General features: G+C 34.3%; 1 protein-coding gene across 1 annotated transcript in view; it reads left to right on the top strand.

Moving 5' to 3' along the window:
- Positions 1–23,276, top strand: part of LRRIQ1 (leucine rich repeats and IQ motif containing 1) — a 104,458-nt gene that overhangs the window by 16,979 nt on the left and 64,203 nt on the right. The window contains exons 13-18 of the mRNA XM_058023624.1: positions 5,040–5,113; positions 5,408–5,501; positions 8,194–8,370; positions 15,219–15,695; positions 17,664–17,805; positions 20,237–20,356. Of these exons, the coding sequence (XP_057879607.1) occupies positions 5,040–5,113; positions 5,408–5,501; positions 8,194–8,370; positions 15,219–15,695; positions 17,664–17,805; positions 20,237–20,356 (1,084 nt within the window). The remainder of the gene's footprint in view (positions 1–5,039; positions 5,114–5,407; positions 5,502–8,193; positions 8,371–15,218; positions 15,696–17,663; positions 17,806–20,236; positions 20,357–23,276) is intronic.

Genomic DNA, 23,276 nt, shown 5'->3' with positions numbered 1-23,276 from the left:
AAATGTTGCATCCTATGTAACATTTAGTTCAGCACAGCCAATTGTGTCTGGGAGCCTGTGGGAAAAAGGATGTATAGGACTGAGTCTTGTTATTATAAGCAATGCCCTTCATGGAAATTGAATATTATTTAAGTATATACAACCTATATTTTTATATAACTTTTCAGATTGTTTTCATAACATCTCTAGTGAAGTACTATTCATTGAGACTCTTGGATGTAAATAAAATATCTACAGAATCTAATCTTCAAGTTCCTGATCAGGCTTCTAGGGTTTGGGATTTTTTTTGTTCCCTTATTAATTCTTCTAGAGTTTGGAGAAAGTGCTTCCTGCCTGTGATTAAGCAAGAGCATTATATGATAAGCATTAGGTTTTGAGTCACGCTGCTTGATTAAATTCTTGGTTTTTGCTATCTTTTTTCCTTGTCCTGTTTAGCTTCTTTGTGGATAATGTGGCTCTATATTGTAGTTTCCTCTTCTTCCTCCAGTATAGCTATCCTGTGTGTAATAAAGTGTTTGCAAAACTCCTTGAAGTTCTCACGTGCTTGCTAGGGACTTGCAAGCGCAGTTTCAGGGATAGCTCAAATGCAGCCTCTGGCTTTAGGTTGTGCTGGACTGGCCATCTAGATTACCTTAAGTCATTTGCCTATCCCATCATCTTAGAGTTTTTTAAGTCCATTGTAGTGTACTTGCTCTGGTTTTCCAGTAGCCAAGCAGAGATGCACTGTTTGATCTGCTGAGTTCCTTTTGCTCAGCTGTGAGACAGGACATATTTTTGCATCAACACACTGGATGTGCTGAAAATAAGTATACATCTTGGCCTCAAACAATTCCCCTTCTTTCCCTGATCTATCTATAGCTTATGTAAAATCTTTGTGACAAACAGGACAAGATAGCCTTAAATCCATATTAAAAGCCTCAAAATTCCTGGCATTTCAGTAGCCTGCTCTGTTACACTCACTTTATGTACACTTATAAGCAGCTCCATATGTGTGTGCTATAGCATAAGTAACTTGATGTTCTATAGAAACAGCGAATGTAATGGAGTAAGCTGTTGAAAGAAAAGCTGTTTCTTTACTTTTATCCTACAGCCAGTGCAATTTTGTGAATTTTTTCCAAGTGTGCACTGAGTGCCACTTCCTCTTTGCTGATTGCAGGAAGCCAATATAATGATAATGCTATGAATCTGTATTCTTTCTGAAAGTGAAATGCTGTGAAAAGAAAATTCTTACACGAATTTACAGGACATTTTTATTCCCGAGATGCTTTGTCTGCATCATAAACCAGGAATTGTCAAAGGTAAAACTCCAAAAATTATTTGGTTTAAATTGTTTTAAACCTACAGTCCAACAAGAAACTAAAACAGGTAATGACTAACTCCTTCAAATAGAAAAAAGACAGCTATTTCACCACTGCTGCTTTTATTGAGTGTTTTATTGTGACTTTTATATACAAACCATATTCTTGATAATGCACAATTGACCAAAGACAATGATGAATATCCTCTTGACTTGGTTTCTTCAGAGCTGGGACCATGAAGATCCATGCTCTATTTTATAGCAGCTAAGGACACAACTGCCAATTTAGTTTAAGTTTTCTTCTGTTGTGGATAAAGACTTTGGTACAGGAGAAAACAGCCTTTTCCTTGTGTAAAATTAATAAATTTTTAATATGTGTTCAGAGTGCATGTGGCATTTATATTTACATGGAATCCCATTTTATTATGCAACCCACTAGTTAATGTCTTTTTCATTTAAAAGCTTTACAGTGAGACGCTAAACATGCTGTTCTGGTACCATTTTTGTTCAGCTTATAGACAAAAATAGAAAAAATCCCTCTTAACATTTCTAGTTTAATGTAGTATTAATAAGACAAAATTCTTATTTTTTTTTTCCTATCACTTGCTTTTCACTAAGATAACCTAAGGGAGATAGATAAAAATTTAATATTTACAAAAATGCAGTCATCTGCAAAAGTTCCTTTTTATTTTGGGAAAATGTTTTGGCCCAAATCAAATTTGTTGTGAGCATGTTGCTCCCATGTTTTTGCAGCTAGATGCATATTATTCCTAAAAAGCTTATATTAGAAACGCTAGAAAGTTAGTTCTTTCTTAGGATGCATTGTTCTCTCAATTTAAATATATATGGTATCTGTGTTTTTAACTGAATTTCTCAGATATGAGTTCTTTGCAAGTTCCTTGTTTTGAAAATGTGTCCACTTTTCCAGAATTATCATTGCCAATCTAAATGTCATTGGATGTTGAAATAAATCATTCATGAAAAAAGCAATACCGGTATATAGTGGTTTTCTCCATCCTATCCTTACCACACTAGATTTTTAAAAATAATTTTCAGTAATTCTTTGCTGGTGATAAGTTTATCTTTAAGTATGTGGCATCATGGATAATGTATTGAAGCACTGTCTGCTAGAGTATTCAAGAAGCTAAGTGGCTACCTGACAGATTTCCTATATTCTGTATATTTGCTGCTTATAAATATGGTGATTATTGCAAACTGGACTGCCTTTATTTTAAGGAATGAAAAAGCAATCTGGTCTTTACCTAAAGATCTAGATTATGATAAATTTATTTTAGTTATTTTGCCTTGCTTCCTGCTAACCGCTTATTAACATCAATGCTAATTTTTCTGGGGAAAAGCAGTTGCACAGCAGGATTTAGACCATCTTGAGTAGTAACTGCTCTTCATGTTCAGAAATACAATCTTTATTTTCTGTGATGCATTCTTGCAACTATTCTTAAACCTTGTTTTCTGATATAGCCACATAAACTACATAAACTCTATCCCTGACTGTTCTGCTAGTGCCTTAAATGGGAACAGAAAAAGGAAGCTATAGCTTGCTTTTTTGTGAATATCTTTTACTTTTGTGTCTTCTTTGTAATTTATATCTTTCTTATGCCCAGGGCTAATGTGACAAGGTCAAGTAGTATTAAGTTTTCAGTAATGTCCTTTGTCTTTCTGGTTTGAATTTTCTTAGGAAAAAAATTAACAAAGAATGTCGGTAAAGGGAAAGCTATAGAATGACGGAGAAATGTTTTAACTCTCATAATGCCAACGGCAGGCAAGGACAGTCCAGTAGACAATTTCTAATTCACCACAGCATATGCTGAAAAAGATCCAGAGAACTCATTATAAATAAAAACCCTGCATTATCTTTTATCCCTTATGCATTTGTTTTCTGAATATATTAATCTATGACTATTCATGAATTTTCGGTTTTTGCAGCCATACTATTAGCCAGTAACATCTATGATTATATTTGCTACGAATATTAAATATACTTATGTATACTTATACATATATAAATGTACTTATGTAATATGATGAGAAACTAAAGTGCTGAAATTTGTATTACTGTATATACAGATCTACTTATAAGGCTTCATGCTTGTAATTGTTGTTTGATTCCATGGAAAGCTTCCATACCATGAAGGAAATAGAACTAAGTAGGGTTAGAACCAGGACAACTTTACAATGTAGTTTGAGAAATAAATGGAAGTACAGTGAGTTGTCTTTGCATCTGTTGCATCTGTTTCTCTGAATTTACTCTTAAAATGTTATGCTGTTGTATAAAAATACTTCTCGACTGAATGTGGAAACTAGTTTTTTTTTTCCCGTTTTAAATTTGGTTGTATTTTCAATGAGATTAAATAATCTGTAAACAACATTTAGTTAATAATTAGAGCACCAGAGTAAAATTGAGCTCTGCCTTTCAGTTGTAAAGCCTGTGCTGGAAACACAGTGTAGTTGTACCTTTCAGCAACAAAGACACATTTTTGTCCCTCAGTAATTTTGAGTACATTTCATTTTTTGTAGGGTCATATTTAAAAAAAAACATTCTGATTTATACCTTTTAAAGGCACTACACTCTCAGAAAATGCTACTTTCAGTGAAAATTGGCAGTCAAAAACTGACCACATACAGTGCCATTTCTGTTACCATTCTCCTCTTATGCTAGGGCCTTGCCATTACAGGGATGAAACATGTCACCTAAACATGTATTTCTTTAAAAAATGTATAGCTGATGTACCATGTGCTTAAGCATTCTAGTTGTAGTTGATAACTGGTATTCTTTGCATCTTGATTTTTACCTTTTCCTGCCTCTTTCATATTCAACGTAAACTAAGATAAACTTTTATCTGAAAGTTAATATTTGGCAATAGCCTGGCAGCTGAACAAACCATTCAACATTCTTGCATCAGTAAAAGTTTGTAAGCAAAGAAATAGCACTGAGCCTTAATCCTTTAGTGGTAGCTATAGCACACATCTTACAGTCCCAATCCTTTTGTATAGATGAATGTCAGATTAATTTCTTTACTCTTCAATACTGCAAACAAGAATTTTGTCCTGTCTGTAGTTCTGCAGCCTGCAGTACTGCTTGACTGCATTATTGCACAAGAGAAGCTCTGATAATACAAGAAGAGCAATTCCATAACTGTCTCAGTAATCAGCACCTATTTGACATAATCTGACAAGTAGTAAGACAGAGGAAGCACTAAAAATATATTACAGGATAGTGCAGCCTTGACCTGTTGAAAAAGACATCCATAGCAACAGTTATGCTAGTTTTAGGATCTAAGAAGAAATGTGCTGACTGGAGGAGAGAAACAACCTGATAAGGAGTTTGAGCAATGAGCAATGAGGAAAGAAGACAAGCATTTTTTTTTTCTCCAGAATCACGACCTTCTATTAGTACCATTCTAGTTATAGTGCCTAAAGATAAGCCAGCTGACTTGTGTAAATTTTATAAGTCTTCAGATATAATGCAGGGAACAGAATGAAATATTTATCAGATGAAGAAAACATTTATGAGAAAGTATTAAAAACTGAGGTGCTGAGAAAACTAAGAAATATTTTCGGGTTAAAATTTCAGTAGTTAGTCCTAGCACCTTGGATAGATAAATGGGCATTTTCTTACATAAATAAGTAAATTGTCATACCTGCAAAAGATTCTGGTGCCTTTCTGTTTATGAACTGCTGTTTAAATTAAATTTTTAAAATATCTTTTCTGTTTTGTTCTTAGATTAACTGACCTTGTGCGTTTAAATTCATTTGTATTTTTGGAAAAGCTAGATATCAAAAATAACTGCTTGTCGGGTGAGTTGTCTTAAAAAAAAAGAAACCAAATCAAATAAGAACTTCTTAGTTGAATTATAAACTGATTTGAATGTGACTGTCCTATGTATTTATAAGACACATTTATGTGTAAAATATACAAATATTTTCCAAACATGAATGTTATAGATAATAATTAAAACTATACTGTATAGATAGCAGTCTTGCTTTTAGGACTGCATGATGATGGTACATTTTACATTCATGTAAGAATTTATGGGAAATAAGATGATTCTGCATTCAGACATATTTCGGTTTCTTTCTGCTATACTACAGATCTTAAAGATGTCCATACATGGTTTAGTGGCTGCAATAAACTAAAGGAGTTGTCATTGAGTGGGAATCCTCTTCTCCAAGAAAAGAACTGGAGGTAAGAAAAATACTTTAATTTGCTAAATCAAAAAATCAAAATCAGACAACAGAGAGTTGTATGTACCTTAGTTAAATAGTAGAAGCACTCCCACATATTGTCTGAAGAGTCTCAATGCTGTGACAGGTTCACATTGAGCATAGCTAGTGAAGGAGTAGTGTCTGTTAGAAGAAAAAGTCAGGGTGAGTGATTTTTCCTTAGTAGTTGAAAATTCACCTTTTTTATGCTTCTCCAAATTCCTTATCTCTACATCAAAAAATGTATAGCCCTTATAATTATGAAAGAGATGTAAAAGTAATGCTGTCATTTGCTCTTCAGTATTGCCTGGAATCATGATCCAAAAAGTTAAAGAGCTAGTCCTAGAGACTATGATATGTCTCTATATAAAACATGAGTAAGGTGGAAAGGAAACCTGACATACAAAATGATATGCAGTTGCCATGATTCCTGAAATGAGTAGTTATGTAGCTTTGTAAGCCATAGGAGTAAAATTGCAAATTAATAGGTTTTTTGTATTTTTTTTTTTTTTGCGTATTAGACATAGTACTTGAGGTGTGTCCTCACTAGTGCCAAGTACAGGGGCATGATCACTGCCCTGATCCTGCTGGCCACACTAAAACCTAAAAACTAAAACCACCCTTACATTCACATATTCCATTTGAAGATTTTTGTACAAATTTCGGATTACTAATTAAAAGAAAAAACTCAACTATTTCAAGCTGTTAGTTAGAAGTGTTTGAGTACTTTAAAAGATAGCTGTGCAAGTACATCTTGGTTGGTTTGTTTAATTTTTTAATGAACAGACTTATTTGCACCCTATGGTTCCTGCCAGTAATTTCATTCATAAAATTCTGTGACTGTGACAATGTTTTAAATTTCCATTTCTATTGTTTGAATTCCCACTCTTACAAAACTAAGTGTTATTTCACTTGTAACCTAGAGGGAAAAGCTCTCTGAATTTCAATTTAGCTATGAGAACTGACACTTTTGGTTGCTTAAACCAAAGACCTTTTATGATTAGACAAGAGATTAATTTGTCTAAAGGATTTAAAGTAGGGGATACTATGAAATATGGATTTGCTGAATACAGCATTGACTGTAACTTCAGACAATATGTTCCAGTGAACTTTACATAACCCCTTGATACCAACAAAGGAATTAGTTGTAAAATTTCCCAATCACTTTCAAACTTTCATGTCCAGCCAGTGATAACACCAACAAAAGTGAAGTAGTAAGAAATCTCTTTCTGAAAATTAAACCCTGAGATCAGTCTGAGCACTCCCAGGGGAATATGTTTCAATGCTGTAATGATTAATAGAGCCTCTTAAGTGACAGAATATTCACCAGGAAGTTTTCACTAAATGAAATATTGACTCAGCCCTTCACCAGGAGAAACCCAGATGGAAAAATGAGTGTTGAGATTCCGCAGCTCTAAGAGACAAAGCTTCCTTCACTGATGAACTTTGATATGTCACTGTTTTGGTGTATTGCTATTCAACATCAGCTTTGGTAATTTCTCTCTATGTTCAGGAACTGGTTGATCTAATTCCATAATTTTATTTCAGACGTACTTGAGATGGTCTTAGCCTTCATTAATGGGCAGTAGAGAAGGAAAGTTTTCTATTAGCAAAAACTGATATTCTGTTATTTGGAATAGTATAACTTTCTCTGTTTTTAAACTTAGATTTTCTGTGATTTTAAACTTAGTGTATGTTGTCTCAGCTCAGTAGTAATCCTTTACCTTCACAGGGAATAGTCAAGGAGTTCCGAAGTTTTGAAAACAATACTATCTTTTTCAGTAATAGGGGGATTTACAGCCTACAATTAGTATTCTTTCAAGAGTTCGTGTTACTTAAAACTTAGTTAAGGAAAATATTGAGTGTTGATATAATTTTACAGTCTTCAAACTTTCAACAGCTTTGGTCTGGTACAAGAAATATGTGGAACAAGATTGCAGTACCAGTTTACATCTCTTGGTAACATAAACAAAACCTCACTGATGATACATTTTTAATATTTTTTTAAAGTTTCTCATATGTATTTTTTGTTACATCAGTGGCCACAGCTGTCATTTCTATAGCAAGGAAATTTCATCTTTGCTCTCATTCCTTTCCCTGACCCAAATACACTTGTTTTTTTTTTCCTGTCAGTACCGAATAGCATGTCAGTATATGTATATGTGAATGATAAAGGGAGTAGAATTAGTAAGGTTTAGTATTTTGTGCAGTTTTAAAGTTTAAGCTCTGTGATGTGTCGACAAAATCAGACTCTATCTTTATCCTATGATTTAGTTTGCTGTGTTGCCAACCAAGCAAATGAATTACAGGTCCCTGTACACAAATGTGTCAGATTTTCCCATCAAGGTTTGTGTAGGTAAAATTTTAGCTCTAGTGATTTGAGATTGGTGCCATTGACCTTCTTGGTGTCAGAATTAGTATTTCAGCAGTGTTCATTATACCAATGAAGTATTAAGAAGTCTTGCTATATTCTGTGTTTTATTCTTTATATTATTCTTTAGTTTAAGTATAAGTTCTTAGTTAATATGTTAACATATGAAATAAGGACAAATACATGCAATCATTTAGAGGACTGTCTTCATGTTCTGTATTTGTTATATGATTTTTATCAACAAAATGGGTGTTTTAGCATAAGGATTTTTTCAAAAATCTAATTAATATTTTTTTTTCCTAAGGTCTTCCATGTTGGAGGTCCTTCCTAGTTTACAGTTGCTTGATGGTGAAATCTTAACCCATCATACTTCACCCACAACTGAAAAAGTCAAAGCATCAGAATTGGGAGCTTTTCTGGAACTTTGTCAAGCTCAAATTGAAGAAAATACTCAACTGAAAAAAAAAGCTGCTGTATTGGAGTACGTATTTATGTGAATATAAATTACATTCAGAAACATTTCTTTATGTATTGTTACTGAAGTTCTTGTTGGTGTATGAATTTTACTTAGGGTTTTTTGCCAGTAAATGTATTGGGATAAGAAAGAGATTAGAATCATTGACTTTAGAGCAAAATTTGTTTTAAAGTTTAGAGCAAAATTTGTTTTAGACAGATATTAAATTATGAAGGCCTTCAGTTTTGTTTCTCTAAATTTGAGAAAACAGGTGGATCAAAGCCTGTAGTGAGTAGTAGTAGTTGAATGAATTCATACATGCAACATAGTACAGTGCTATGCAGGAATTGTAGCTTAAATCCTGAAAGCTGAATAATCATATTAACATGATTTCCAAATTTAACTTAATCAAGTCTAATTTGGCTGTTGGTACAATATGCTCTATTTTTATTTCTGTATTTGTTTTCCATGTGTATGTTATTCACATTATTTATTTGCAATTATTTAGAAATAATTTTTATTTTAATAAATTTTTATTTAATAAATAATGTTTTAATTTTTTGTAATATCTGAATATCTCAAACTTCTCATTTCTGCACTTGGTAATATTGCATGGTTTGTTTCTTTCATAGTTCCTTTTCATTTGCTAGAAGGTTCACAAATCCTTATAGTCCTTTGAATATCCAACTTATGTTTTAATTTTTGGAAAAGTAGTTTTCTTGATTCTGCCAGGTACTGAACATTAGCCCAGAGCAGGTGAAGCACATGCTGTTTTACATTGTTTTGTTTTAAACCTTGCCTTGCATACTTTGGTGGCTCAGGAAAAGTGTGCACATTTTTTTCAGAATCTGGCTATTTTGTGTTTGCATGTAAGCCTGTATATTCATGGTATGTTGTTATTAGCTAGAAGTTTATTACATTGTGGTATTAGTGCAGCTTTAACTGAGCTGCAATAAAATCTTCATAGCTCAGAATCAGATTAACTTGAAAAGAGGTTTGTATTAAGAAGTAGATTGAAATTAGTTGGGAGAAATTAAATAGTGCATTTTTCTATGACAGATGTAATGTGTAAGTGGCTCCTAAGAGTCATATGTTTCTCCATTAAACCATTGAGATATGTCTCCTCCACTTCTGTGATTTTTGGCTTTGGGCTTGTAGGTGGGAAGCTGATATTTCCTAATCTATTTACCATCCTGAAATGGTGTTCTCTCCTTCCTTTTTTATAAAAGAAAATAAAACTCTCCTTTTCTGAGAGAGACTGAGAAAATTTTTCCATGTCTGATATTTAGACATTTAATCATTATCCTTTTGCAGAAAAAAAAAAGTTTATAATTAGGATATGACTTGTGAGCAAACTGTAGTAAAATCTAAGGACCTAAGTTTCATATACATTTCTGCAGAATGGTACAAAATGAGAGGGAAAAATGATATTCCTAAAATTTAATTTTTTTATTCTACATGTATGAACATAAGAAAAATAAGAAACATGTTGGGTTGTCAGGCTAAGACCATCCATTAATTATGAACAGTATGTGGCTCACGCTCCTTTGTGGAAGCTGACTTGTACTTCTAACATCTTTTATCAAAGGCTGGGAGCAGGAGATGGAGTGTGCACTTACTGTACTTGCAGACCACAAGTCTTCAAAGGCAATTGTTGAGGGCAGGGCTAGCAGTCAGACAAGGCAAGGTGGGAGGACAGGTCACCAGGAACCTTTTAAATTCAGCAAGGACAAGCGCATAGTGCTTTACCTAGGAAGGAGGCAAAGAAGGGAGGCCTTCTGCCAACTCCCAGGCTTCTTGCTGAGTGGAAGAAAGAAGGCATTGACTCTGTCCAAGCACTGTTCAGCAAAACAACAGTGTTTTATCAATACAGTTTTGGTCACAAATCTAAACAACAGCATTATATGGGCAATTGTAACAGGAATTAATTCATTCCAGCCAGAAACAATACAATTTGGCATAAGGAAAAGCCTTTTCAGGGTGGGATAGTGATGAATTGCAATAGGCTACCCAGAATGGTTGTGCAGTCTTGTTCTTGGAGATTTCCAAGACCTGACTGGATGAAAATCTGAGCAGCCTCGTCTGCTTTGTGAGCTAACTCAGCTTTGAAGTAGAAGACTGAACCAGAGACCTGAACTGGAGGTTCCTTCAATTGAGAATTTTTCTATTATTCTATGTAAATTTTCAAAGAGAAGTGTTTTGAAAGAAGCTGCAGATGTTTGAGAAGAACAGTAGTGGAAAGAGGTGATTATGTAAACATCTCTTCTTTCCTGAATGTACGGTTTGGGTGGAGGGAGGGCAGGGAGTGCAGAGGAGGCAGGGTTGTGGATTTTTTAAGCTTTTGAGAATTCAGTTGTGATCTTCTAAATCCCTAAATGTGACATGATTGAAGCATCTTGCATCAGATTTGGTCTTAAAATTAATTTCTTGTGTGTTAAAGCCATCTATTTTTTATTTTGACTGAAGTAAAATTTATGGATGACTTGAAAACCATTGCAAACTGCAGCTCATAAAAGGAACTCTAAACAACTTGTTTGTATATAAGCCGTAGCAGCATAGCTATTATATGTACATATTGCAATACTTTAACTGAATTAATGTGACATTGCTTAACAGCAGGCCAACAACAGAGCAAACTTCTGTCTGTTTCACATCTTGCTAAGTTATGAGCCCCTGTAGGTGCGACCTCAAGTATGTAAGCTGCCAGAAGTAATCACGGCTTGCTTCCCTAATCTGTTTCATACACCAATGCTGCCCAGTTTAATTCTCTGTGCTGTTTCTTCCCAAAACTTTTCTGTTGCTGCCATGTTTAAGAATAAAACTGACTTTAAAATTTAATTTCTCTATTACACAATATTTTTTTCTGTCACATAACCTTTAGAAACTTGTAATAAGTAATCATGTACAAAAATATGATCCCTCTGCTGCAGCAATTTGTTTTCAGCCATCAGATGTGCAGTTGTCTGGCTTGTGGAACTTGAACTTTAAAAATACTGTATGTATTTTTCAGTGAAAATGACAGAAACTTCGTAAATGGTGTTGTCAACAGTGACCTGTTTCATGTTTGTAGGGGACTTTGTTAAACTGCAGTTGAAAATCAGTAATGATGCTTGTAGAAGTTTCCCTGAAGACATTAGATTTTACCCCGCACTATTGCAAACAAAAGCTCATATAAATTGAGGTGTACTATTTGAATATTCCAGGTATTATAATTCTGAAAGTCACAGTAGGGGAAAACATGATATTAAGCAAGGTTTTAACTAGCACACACTAGCATAAGAAGGGGTAGAATATTAATTAAGATTTATCTACAAGGGCCAGGAGAAAACTGCCATTCCTGATCAGAACTGGCTTCTTTTTCCCAAGCCTGTCATTTTTGCCTCTGAGAGATTTGTTCTGCTGACTTTTCCAGATTTACTGTCTCACTCTGAGCAATTATACTATTTGAATAAGCAGGCAGACAGTGCAGGTGTGATTGCAGTAGAAAATTCTATACATATGTGTTAGCTCTACAAGCAAGCCCCTGCCACCACTTTAAATTTCATAAATAGCAACGTTTTGGCTGATTTAAACTTCACTGGAAGGCCTTTAGCATAAGTAATTTGTCCTTTTCTGTACCTGTTAAGTCAGCCTGTGCATGGATCCTTATGCATCCTAGGTGCAACCAGTGAGGCTTATTCTTTCTCTTCTGTCCTCCTCCATTGCCAAACACTGCCTGGGAATTGAGCAGTTTTGGTGTAAATTAGCCAGGATAGTGATGGATAGTCTTTATGAACTGGTATGAGAATTGAAGTTGTAACAGTCCTTAATAAATGCCTGACTTAAACTTCCAAATAAATTAAAATCTGATTCTAATGCTATTATCTTTCCTCAAAGTCATGCAAAACGCTAGCACAAATAGAGAGGTATCTGGTAAAAAAAATAGCTACAAGTAGTTTTTTGCTCTTCATGGGTTTTTTTGTGAAAATAATGTCTTGGACTTTAGTATCAGGGCCGCTAGTTTAGCACATTTGTACAGAACTGCAAGATCCAACCCTTGCTCTTCTGGCTTATTGCCCCTTTCTCCCACTGCAATAGCAGTGGTTATGCTTTGTGGTTATGCTAAAATTTGCATATGGCATAAATCACTTTCACTTGTTATGATCAAAATAAAGCCTGGCAGCAACTGAACATGAAGGAATGTGCTGGTCAAAACTGAAAGCCATAAAAATTTTGCTGTTGCAAGGCTACCATATTTATCTGTATTTCATTGCATACTAAGCAGCCAGACACTATGGATACTGATGCTTCCATAGGATAATTCCATTTCTTGTTTTATCTGGACAACAATTTATGCTTAAAACCTTGGTCAGATCTTAACCAAGAAGCAATTCCAGGTTAAGTGTGACCAATAGCAGTGAAAAAGGTCTGAAAGGGAAACAATGAATTTACATTAATTGAAAAGGAAATATTGTGGTATCTGAAGTCTTAATGTTGTCATATTTTTTACTTTGTCTTCCTCTCTTTCCTTTTTTTTTCCATTAAGATGTAAACCGGTCCTGCATATTTTCCATTACAGCAGCTTCCTTTCAGTGGTTTGAATAAGCAATCTTCAGGAACACTTCTCTAGTCACAAGAGTGCAGTGCAGTTGAGACACTGAGAGAGTTGCAATGTGTTGATAGGATGTTGATATATCCCTGTTGACTGGAGGGAACCACCAAGCTGGCTGCCACCAAGGTGGTGCTCAGGCCCCATCGTGACCTTTGGTGTCTGTGCATTGGAGCTTTATCTTGGCAGGAGAACCTCAAACACACCAAAACACTTCACTGCACATCAGCCTCTGAGACACCACTTCAGCTTCCTTTGTAGTTTCTTCAAACTTGAACCAATATGACTGAAAAAGCTAAACTGAAAAGCTACTGGTACAGAGGGTGGCCTAAAAATCCTGCAAAACCAAAGTATAGTTGTGGATTGCCAGGGAAGGTGTGGCAGAGGGTACATGCCCACAGAGACAAGATGGTATTATGCACCCACTACTTGGAAAAAATGCCCAAAAAGCAGCCTTTGTAAAAAAACCTAACACATGATCCGTGGTGACCACAAAATCATTCCCTGCCTGAATTTTCACTTCCTCAATCCCTCTATTTCTGCTTGACATATTCATAGCCACTGGAAGGATGAAACAGCTGCTTGAGACCCTACCCCTATACTTGTCAAAGGAGAGGATTCACTGTTAGAGTGGTTTGTTTATCTTTCTTTCTGTTTTTTTTTTGACAATGAACAAGGATACTCAGGATGTGGTTCTTGGAGGAAATTTTTTTGCTCAATATATAAAACATTCTAGGGTTTCCTGCAATATTTTAATTTTTTTAAACAAATAAACCAACAAAATAAAGCCAATGAAAGGAAAAGGAAAAACAGGTGGGAATGGATTTTTCCATTTTTCCTTTTTTTTCTTTTTGGTCTTCTCACCATATTATGTAGAAATTTGGTAATGATCTTATACCAGACTTTTTTTTTTAAATACTTTAACTCCTGTAATATATTTAACTAAAGAATTTAATTAATGCTTTGACTATTTTCTTTTAAAGTAATCTTTATTCTTACTAGGTAGCATGTTAGATCCTTAAACAAATTTATGGATTGGTTTAAATATTTTTAGGACTTGTATGTGTGGAATTAACAGGAGTAGGAATAATATTTTGTAGTGGACAATCAAGTGTACACAGTGAGTTGTGTGCCTAAGCTGTGTGGGTCAATTTACCCTTTCAGATTTTGTCCAATAGCACTGAAGTTGCACTAGCAGTGGAAGAGTTGGAATCCTTTTTACTCTTATAGGGTCTGATTGATTATGTTCTTAAAAACTTCACTTATGTTCTTAGTTGAACTTCACTGAGGATATAATTAGAATAGCAAAAAGTCCCCAGAACTTTATAAAAATTTCACCTTTCCAGAATGATGAACAGGAAGGAAATTTCTTTTATTTTAACTCTAATTTTAGGGCTTAATTTTTCCAGACTAACAAGAAAATTGATCTTATTTCTATTTTTCTCTTGGATTGCTATCCTAGAATTGACTTTGTACTCTTCTGAAATTAACACCAGATTACAGATCTCTGCATCTATCTACACTATTAAAGAAAAATGTTTTCATGATCCTGGAAGTACCTGTTACCTAATAAAATGAACAAACACCATCCAAAGTACAGACAGCCACCTGAATCTGTAACAAGTAGTTCATATTTGCTCTTACTTATCCTCATCATTTAGACAGTGTAGCACAAAGAACTAATGAGAGCCAGACTTCTTAGATTACTGTTGCTTTAGTCTAGCACGTTGCCTTATATTGATAAAAAGATCTGTACTTTAAAGTTTGTCTTCATGAATTTTCTTTAGACATTGTAGTTTGAATCTAAGTTTGGAGTTTGTTGCCTTAGTTCTTATCTAAATTTTAAAATTACTCTTATTTTTGTATGAGTTTTTATAGTTGCCAGGTAGGAGTGGATTGTTAAGGCAAAATTGCCTCAAACCTTTCAAAAATTTGGGCTACACGTGCTCAAACAGTGCCCCACTAACCACACAGAAAGTTAATAGTGAAATGCATGGTGCAATGGCTATTTTAAAAAGACTGAACACTTTCTCTTTTAGGAAACTCTAAGTAAAATAAGAAATATGTGTGATTATAGTTTAAATATGTCCAAAATAAGATAAAATCTGTTAAGATTTGTAATTACTGGAACTGCATTTCCAATTGCAGTAATTGCTATTTGCTGTAAGAGTATGGAAACATGTAAGAATACTTGAAAATACAAGCTATTTTAGAAATAATAGAAGGGGTTTTTTTTAAAGCATTCTAACAGACATGTAAAAATTTTTTTATTTATTTTTTTTTTCAGAATTACTTCTTCTGTTGATTCTGTGCTGGAACAATGTTGGTATTTCAATCAGTTAATGAAGCTTAGTATTAAACATCGATATGTACATGAGTATGGTGAACTAAACATTAATGACAGAGATGGACCAGAAGCGCTTCAAAATAATTTAAAGCAAACATCCACTGGCTGCCTAGAGGAGAACAACCTCTTTATCATGGGTGTGACAGAAAATAAACAGGTCTTGTTGGATCCTTCCGAAAGATTGAATACTACTGGTGATATTCAGGCCACATTCATTAACTCCTCCATACCTGCGCATCAGAAGGAAAATAGAGGAGATCAGAGAGTGAAGCAGAAGAGCACTGAATCTTGTATTAATTATAGTGGGGAGAGCAAAGGCAACAATAACATGTCAGACCAACTCACATTGCAACAGTCAGTGATAGCAGCAAGTGATATGGGAAGAAATCTCCAGCACTTTGGGAATGGTACAGAGAGGTAAGACAGATGTCAGGTTGCTTTCAAATTGATTATGTAGATAGACAATAGAAGTGAGGATTTTTTGTTTAAAACAGAGACACAGGACTTGTAAGACAATATTTTTAAGCTTATTAGACAATAAAGAGTTATAGTCACGTGTTGCACACTAGATTTCCATATTAACAATTAAGAATCCTTTGTGGTGTTCTTGCAGTTGGTATATTAGGATATAGATATTTATGTACCTTAAATAATGTTAAGAAACCAGTTCAATGACACATACAGAGTTAGGAATGCAAATGACAAATGTTTTGCAGAAACTGTGGAGGAGATTAAGTAGAAACTAGTGTAAGGTTTTTTGCCAAAATTATTCATTAGACATTCCAGATTAATTTGTGTAAACTTTACAGTCAGTACCATTTAGAAGGCAAGAAGAAAAATTGCTTAAATCTACCATCCTAATCCCTTGATTTTGGCCAGTCTTCTGCTGTTGTGATGACTGAAGAGCTAATGGCCTGCCCTGATTTTGGTACTTCTCCAACATGCCTTAACCTGCTTATTAAAAGTAGAGGCAGGGGTGAGAGGCCAGTTGAACTTGTTATGTGTCCCTAGATTTTCTCCTGCATTAAACAGACTGGTTTGTTACTTCTTTGGAAGTAGTTTGCTGCTGATTTGTGTTGTTCTGGATGTACAGACAAGGGAAACAGAAGCTGGTTTTTTTGCAGCAAATCTTCAAGAATTGAGTTAAAATTTCATAAGAATTCAGTTTCAAAAGCAGGTGTCTTGAGAACAGTATGAAAAGCAAGCATGGCAGGTGTGCTTCTTTGAGCTGTTTAGGCTTGTGGTAAATAGGAAACTGCTTAGTAGGTACTTAAGACACTAATAATTTGTCATAAAATTTATGATTAAGGAAGACTATGCAATTCATTATCACCTCTCAGCAAGCTGAAAGCAAGAATACATTAGTCTATTACATGATATGAATGCTTCAAAATTTTTTTAAAATAGTTAATTTAGTTTTTTTGTTAATGTTTTGAATAAATTCCGTAAGTGGCTTTTGGCGAGTTCTCTTCAAAACAGAAGGCAAACCATTTTTTGTATTTGTCTTGACCTCTGAAGCATGATGATTTTTTTTTTCCTAACTAGTAGTCCTCTATTTAAATAGATGCACTACACAGGGAAAGGAATTATGTAAAGATTGGAAATTTAGATGTCTTTTCTTTAATACACTATCCAATTGAAATGAGTATTTTGTGGAGAAAAGAATTCCAAGATAGTAAAGATAGTAAAGTCATAATGCAGAGCTGACATTATATTTTTTCTCCAATGGTATGAATTAGAGGAACATACATTTAGAAATTGGGATCACTGAACAGATCTAAATAGTCTGTACTTAGTTCTTGTTAAAAAATGAGCAAATTAGAAAATTTACACATATAACCAGTGATCACAAGTCTTAATGGGTAAAAGCAGGCAAAAGATGAAATTGCACTTTCTCTGTTTTTCCTGTCTGCTCCATTGAAAATACCTGCCTCATTCAGTTTTCAGTATTTATTCCTCTTTCATTCTTGGTGTTTGTTTTTTGAGTTTTTTTGCTTGGTTTTGGGTTGTTTTTTTGAGGATTTTCTTTTTTTTGGTATGTTCAGTGGAAATAAGGAGACCCCTCCAATATTTTATTCAGTCATTGTCACACCACTTTTGCTCCTAATTCTTCCTTTGACGACTCTTCCTCTACTGTGATTGTTCCTGGAATAGAGCCCAGTGGAGATTAGTCCTTAGATAATTGGATTCAGAAGTTATGTGATGTGAATATCCTCCAGCGAGCATATATATCACATCTTGATTGTAATTTCTTGTTTAGTAGCACAACTTTTCATTTGTCTCAAAGCACAATGCTATGTTTTATGGTTGAAGTTTGGCAGATATGATAATCCAGTTGTATTGGTGAGGCTACATGAGTTATAAATGTATCTATTTCTCCATGAGCCTACGTATGGAAGCATCCTCGATCCAGTCCTTTTGGCAGCAATACCATGCTCAGAGGAAAAATGATGACTGCAATAAAACAGAGAATCATCAGTTTGTAGAAGCTTTGAGACAGAAACATGAAGCTGCCACAGTAATTCAGGTTGGTTTATGGTATTTTCTTATTTTTTAAGTTTAATAATAACAAAAAAAAATCTTTCTAGTTTTGCGTCATTTTCAGCTTCTGTCTGTTCTTGCTTGTTATCTTATTAAGTTTCATAATTAAATATTTTTGCTTTATTTAAGCAGCATAACCTTGGTGTTTCTAAAACAGATACTTCTTTACAAAAAGCTTTATAGAAACATATTTTCCCTTTATAGAAAAATATTTTCCATTTTTTCACCAAATATTTCCCTGAATTATTTTTACTTGATATAATTCTTAATATTATGCTTAAGAGATACTGTGCCCATGTTCTTACTGGGGCTTCTATATGCTATGAAACTGATGGATGCTGTGTGACCCGTGTTGTGTCTGTTATCTATGTGACTAAATAATCTTCCTGTTTCTTCTACCCTACCTATCCATTTCTTTCCTTCTCTTCCCAACTCCAAAACCCAGGATTGCTTTATCCATATTGTCCTTGGGAGCAGACCATGGCCTCGGCTGTTCTGTGGTAGATACTGAGCTAATAACAGTTAAAGTGGGTAACTATGGGCAAGGGTTGAAGTCCACACCTTGACTCTGTTTAGTTTGGTAACCAGAATTTACTTGCCAAGTTGACAAGGTTCATGGGGTTATTTCCTACATTTTGAAACAAGTCAACTCAGTCAATTTCATATTTCAAGTTAACTTGGAAACATTCCATACAGTAGGTCTTATATACAAATTTCAAAAGTGACAAAGGGATTTAGAAGCAAAAATTTGTTATTGGAGTATAATGTGTAGCCAGCATATTAACAATTGATTCCCTAAATTTACTTAATTCATTTTTGAACTTACTTATGTATTTAACTTCTACTATATTTAAAGTGGTGCATTTAACAAATCTATACAGTGATTAGTATGTGCTTCCTTTCATTTGTTTCAAGCATGGTAATTCCCAAAGAGTATGAAAATAAAAGTGATCTGTTATTTATCTTCTGTGCATATTACAGATTCTTAGATCTCTCATACATACATCCTTACATCCACCTTTTGTAAATAAAATTTTCATCTGTTTAGTCTCTTTTCACATTTCTCTGTAATTCTCTTTATCCTTTTTGTTCCTCTCTGAACCTTTGCCACGATATGTTACAATCTTTTTTAAAGAAGCAACAAGAACTGAATTCCATAGGCAGACATAGAATGAATTTGTACAGTAAGAAATTTTTTATTTTGTTTCTTAAAAACTACTACATGTAATTTTTCTTTGATCATAACTGAACACTGACTTGGTGCTTTTATAGATCTCTGTTAGCAGCTACGTCACAATTTAGCTTTCTGCATATATCATTAGGATTGCTTTTCTCCTTTGAATCTGTGAAAGATAATTGCCTTTGTTGAATTAAATATATTTGTCATTTGATCACTCAGTAATATCAGGAAATTTTATCTAGATGCTTATAAAGGTCTGTAGAAAAGTAGCAACAATGAAATGATAAGACAGCAGTTCTAAAACTTTTAATAATTTTATAATTATCAGGAAATATGCGTGTAAAATAGTAAAATTTTAATAATTTATGGGGTTAGACAGACTTTTTCTAAAAATTAATAATCTAAATTTTAAACCAGATTATGAGATTTACCCTTCCTATTTTAGTGCCTTCATTGCAGAGTCATTGAAAGTGTACAACACCACTTCTTTTATGACAGTGAGAATATTTTGCGTGGTGTTTTAAACACTTGGGGCATCTTGAATTCTAATGATGTCAAATACTGATTTCGGGGGAAGTGGCCATTTTGTATGCAGCTTTCTTAATTCCATGTATCTCATTGTGATTTCTGAAGTGTTTTTGCTGGACATGATGCTATGCTTGTCATGTGTTCCTAATACCCTTCCTAGTTTTCTAGCACTTTATTTCCTAACGTGCTCCTTTTTCTTAGAGATGATTATGCTTAGTGGTAATATTTTTTTTAAGTAAAGATCTTAGACAGTTAAGAGAGAGTAAGTGACCTAGGTCAGTTATATGAGATGTCTCCAAGAATTGCTACTTGTAAACCATAGGACATTTAGTACATCTGTATTTTTATTCTCAGTAATTTGATTGTTGGCGCTCAGGTTTTTCTTGTGTAGGCTTTCCTTTCAGTTTTTAATAGTCCCTGAAGGAATTGTCATATAATTAATTAGTTGACCCAGGTTTGTAGTTAAGGGAGTTGCAGGATTCCTTTCTGCTTACTTGTGGAGAGCCTCTTGAGTACTCTAAGCTTTAGACATATGCTGGCATTTAATTTGTCTTGTAGTTTTAAATGTCACATAAAGTTCAAAAAACAGATCATTGAGCTATTAAACAAAGGCCCAAGATGTTTTATCTTCCTAATGGGATAACATAGAGAATCTGGATTTGGGTTTGATCTATGGCTATGTATAACATGCTCTAAATTTTTTGTTTAGGCATTTTGGAAGGGATGTCTTTTGCGAAAGAAACTGGCCAGTGCTCTTGCAGATGTTAAAAGTGATGAATTGGAAGATGAATATGAAGAAATTAATGTGGATGCTTTCACGTTTTCTGAAGTAAGCACAGTAGCTAGCATAAAGTCTTCACTATTCTTCTTAAGTAATCATGTAGGTGTTGGAAATAAAAAATATGGAAAGCACTACCAAGGCTAGAATTAACACATTGCATGTCCAGAAATAAAGAAGCATTTCTTATTTATAGCTGATTTAAATTTATTTGTCTTGGATTAACTGCTTCCTGCTCTTTGAGGTGCTCTGGTACTTTACTATTAATGTCACACCCACTGTAGAATGCCTTATATTTTTACAGCTGAAGGGCAATCAAATGAGAAAAGGAAACAGTTCCTTTTGTTGCAAAATGTTTATCTATTTAGTATTTCATAACAAATTATAATTTCGGTTATATTTTAATGTGTATTTTGTTCATTTTCATGATAGAATGAGATCAATTTAGAAAATAACTGCAACACTGAATGTCAGTTATAATCCAGTAAAAAGAACAAATCCCCAAAGCAAAAGATGAAGCATGCTTATTGTCTTGTGTGTAGTGTGCTAAAAAGATCAGAGGTTTAAATACAGTAATAAATTAATGTATGGTTAAGTCAGAAAAAAAAACAAAAAAACAAAAAACCAAACCACACATTAGCAGCTCTGTTATGCCAAATAATCAGAAATTATTACTAGTTATTTTTACAAGTTATGTAGAGCTAGAAATGCACTTTCAGTTTCAGAAGGATTGAAATTGGATGAGAAGCTTTCATTCTAAAAAATAAAAGTGGGCTCCAGAAGAATTTTAGGAATAACATAACATTCAAAACTGAATTTAGCTATACTTAGGTAAAAAGTAAAAAATATCTATGGGATCAATATTGCTGTTCAGTAAACAAGAAAAAGAATCTTTAAAGAAATATTTTCTTTATAGCCTCAAAAGACAATCTATATGGGAAGTTCTAGAGACACAGTATGCAGATTATTTAGTAAGGCAGCTGTTGATGAGTCAGCTGTGTACTTGTCTGGAGAGCTGCTTTTTCTAATTGCTCACATTCATTGGCTACCTTTCTTTTTTTACTGGTTTCAGGTAAAGCAAAGAAAGCTAACAGCAATGTGGCCTTTTGAGACCTAAGAGGATATAACTAAGATTTTTTTCATGAACCCTTGTCTCTGAATGTGCTTATTCAGGTGGTGTGTCTTTGCAAGAGCCATTTATCAATATTCCACTGTAATGTTGCAGAGGAGATTGATGCAATAGCCCTGCTACTGGCAGGACTAGGTCCCATTTATAATTAGATGTTTGTATGGATCATGGAGTCATGAAATCAAGTACGCTGTTGGTTGGTGCAGTGCAGTTTACAGTTGATCAATCTTTGGTCATCTGATACCAGGAGGCTTCTTTTACCAACTCCTCCCCATAGAAAATAGCTGGGTTTTGTATGAAATCATTGCCAATGAGTTCATGACTTAGGGTAATTTTATTTTTTTCTTCTACTTTTTAGCAACTATTTTAAGGTACGTTTTCAGAATTACTACTTTATTTAAGAGCATGCAGAAGGTTTGAGGGAGAAGTTCCAAGAATCATTTGGTAGACGGGAAACGTGTGTGTGTAAACATAGAGATCTGGCTTAAATTTTAGGATTTTTTTATTTTAATTTGAAATACATATACAAAACAGTTTCATTAGTTGATGTTCTCTGATCCCTGGCTTCTTTCTAAAATAATAAAAAGCAGAACGTTGAAGGTTTTATTTCTTCACACAGGAAGGAAGTATCTGTTCGTATATTATGGAAGGAAAATATCCTGGTTTGAATTACTCAGCCAGTAGGCCAGAGTTTTACACGCAGTAATTCGGTTGAGCCATTCCTGTTTCTCTCTGTCTGGCCCAAATAACCCTGTCATGTTTGGTTTTGGGGTTTTTTAATTGCTTAACTGAAAACTACACTGACAATTCCATTGTTCTGTCAACAAGACAATTACATTTGGGCAGGTGTTCCTGAGGCCAGGGAGAAAAGGAGGGGATGGAGAAGGCAGGAGAAAGAAGCCCAGCTGATTTCAGAAAGATTTGTACTGTATCACCCTCAGCTGTTGCCACACTTTTTTCCCCCCAAATGATTATTGAGTTTATCAGTAATTAAAGAAAACATGGATTTAGGGAAAAATTCTCAGGAAGTGTTTCCATTGAGGTGATGACAGGTGAACCATGAGCTGACATTTGAATTTGCACAGCAGGCTCAAAGGCTGAACTGTGGATGTCAAATAAGTTACTCAAGCCCTTAGCTTCTTGTGATGAAAATTATGACATCTGTTTTCTACAGAGCAGTGTATATGATAAATTTACAGTGTATGTTTATGTGAAGTATATTTTTTTTTCAGTGAATGAATATTTCAATGTTCAACATTGATGACTGTAACTAGAATTACACCCTGCAATATTTATCCTATTTTTTCTTTCTCTTTTTTATTTTTTTTCCCAAATGTATATATTGTCTGTGCTGAAAAGTTGATTTTGAGAAATGTGTGGCATAACTATACTAGGCATATAGTATAGGCATCTGCTCTGTCTAGCCTAGACTAGTTACTCAGTACTAGGTTGTCTATTTCCATGTGTCTGTAGCTGTTTCATTGTCTGCAGTTGGGTAATACCAAATGATGTGGACTTCCTACTTCTGGAGAAACAAGCAGCAGAAACTTGGAACAGTCTATACTTCCTATTCCTTCCTTTCTGGTCTCAATGTTTTGTAGCAAAGTGCTGAAACAGAGCCAAGTAATGACACATGGTATCAGTGGCTATCTGTTGTGTCTCAAACAAGTGTGTGGGGAGGAGTACAGAATGCTGGGCTAAGAGATCCCATATGCTGGGGTTTGAAGGAAGAGAAAAATATTTGGATACCATTTTGTACTGCAGCTTTCAGTGTTGTATAGGGTGAGTGAAATGAGAGAGAAGAGCAGAAAAAGCTTTCCTTATTGGAAGCTGTTACAAATG

This window comes from Melospiza georgiana, chromosome 4 (genome assembly GCF_028018845.1).
Source record: "Melospiza georgiana isolate bMelGeo1 chromosome 4, bMelGeo1.pri, whole genome shotgun sequence".
Taxonomy (NCBI): Eukaryota; Metazoa; Chordata; class Aves; order Passeriformes; family Passerellidae; genus Melospiza; species Melospiza georgiana.
Note: the sequence above shows the minus strand (reverse complement) of the source record. Positions and strands in the feature narration are given on the sequence as shown.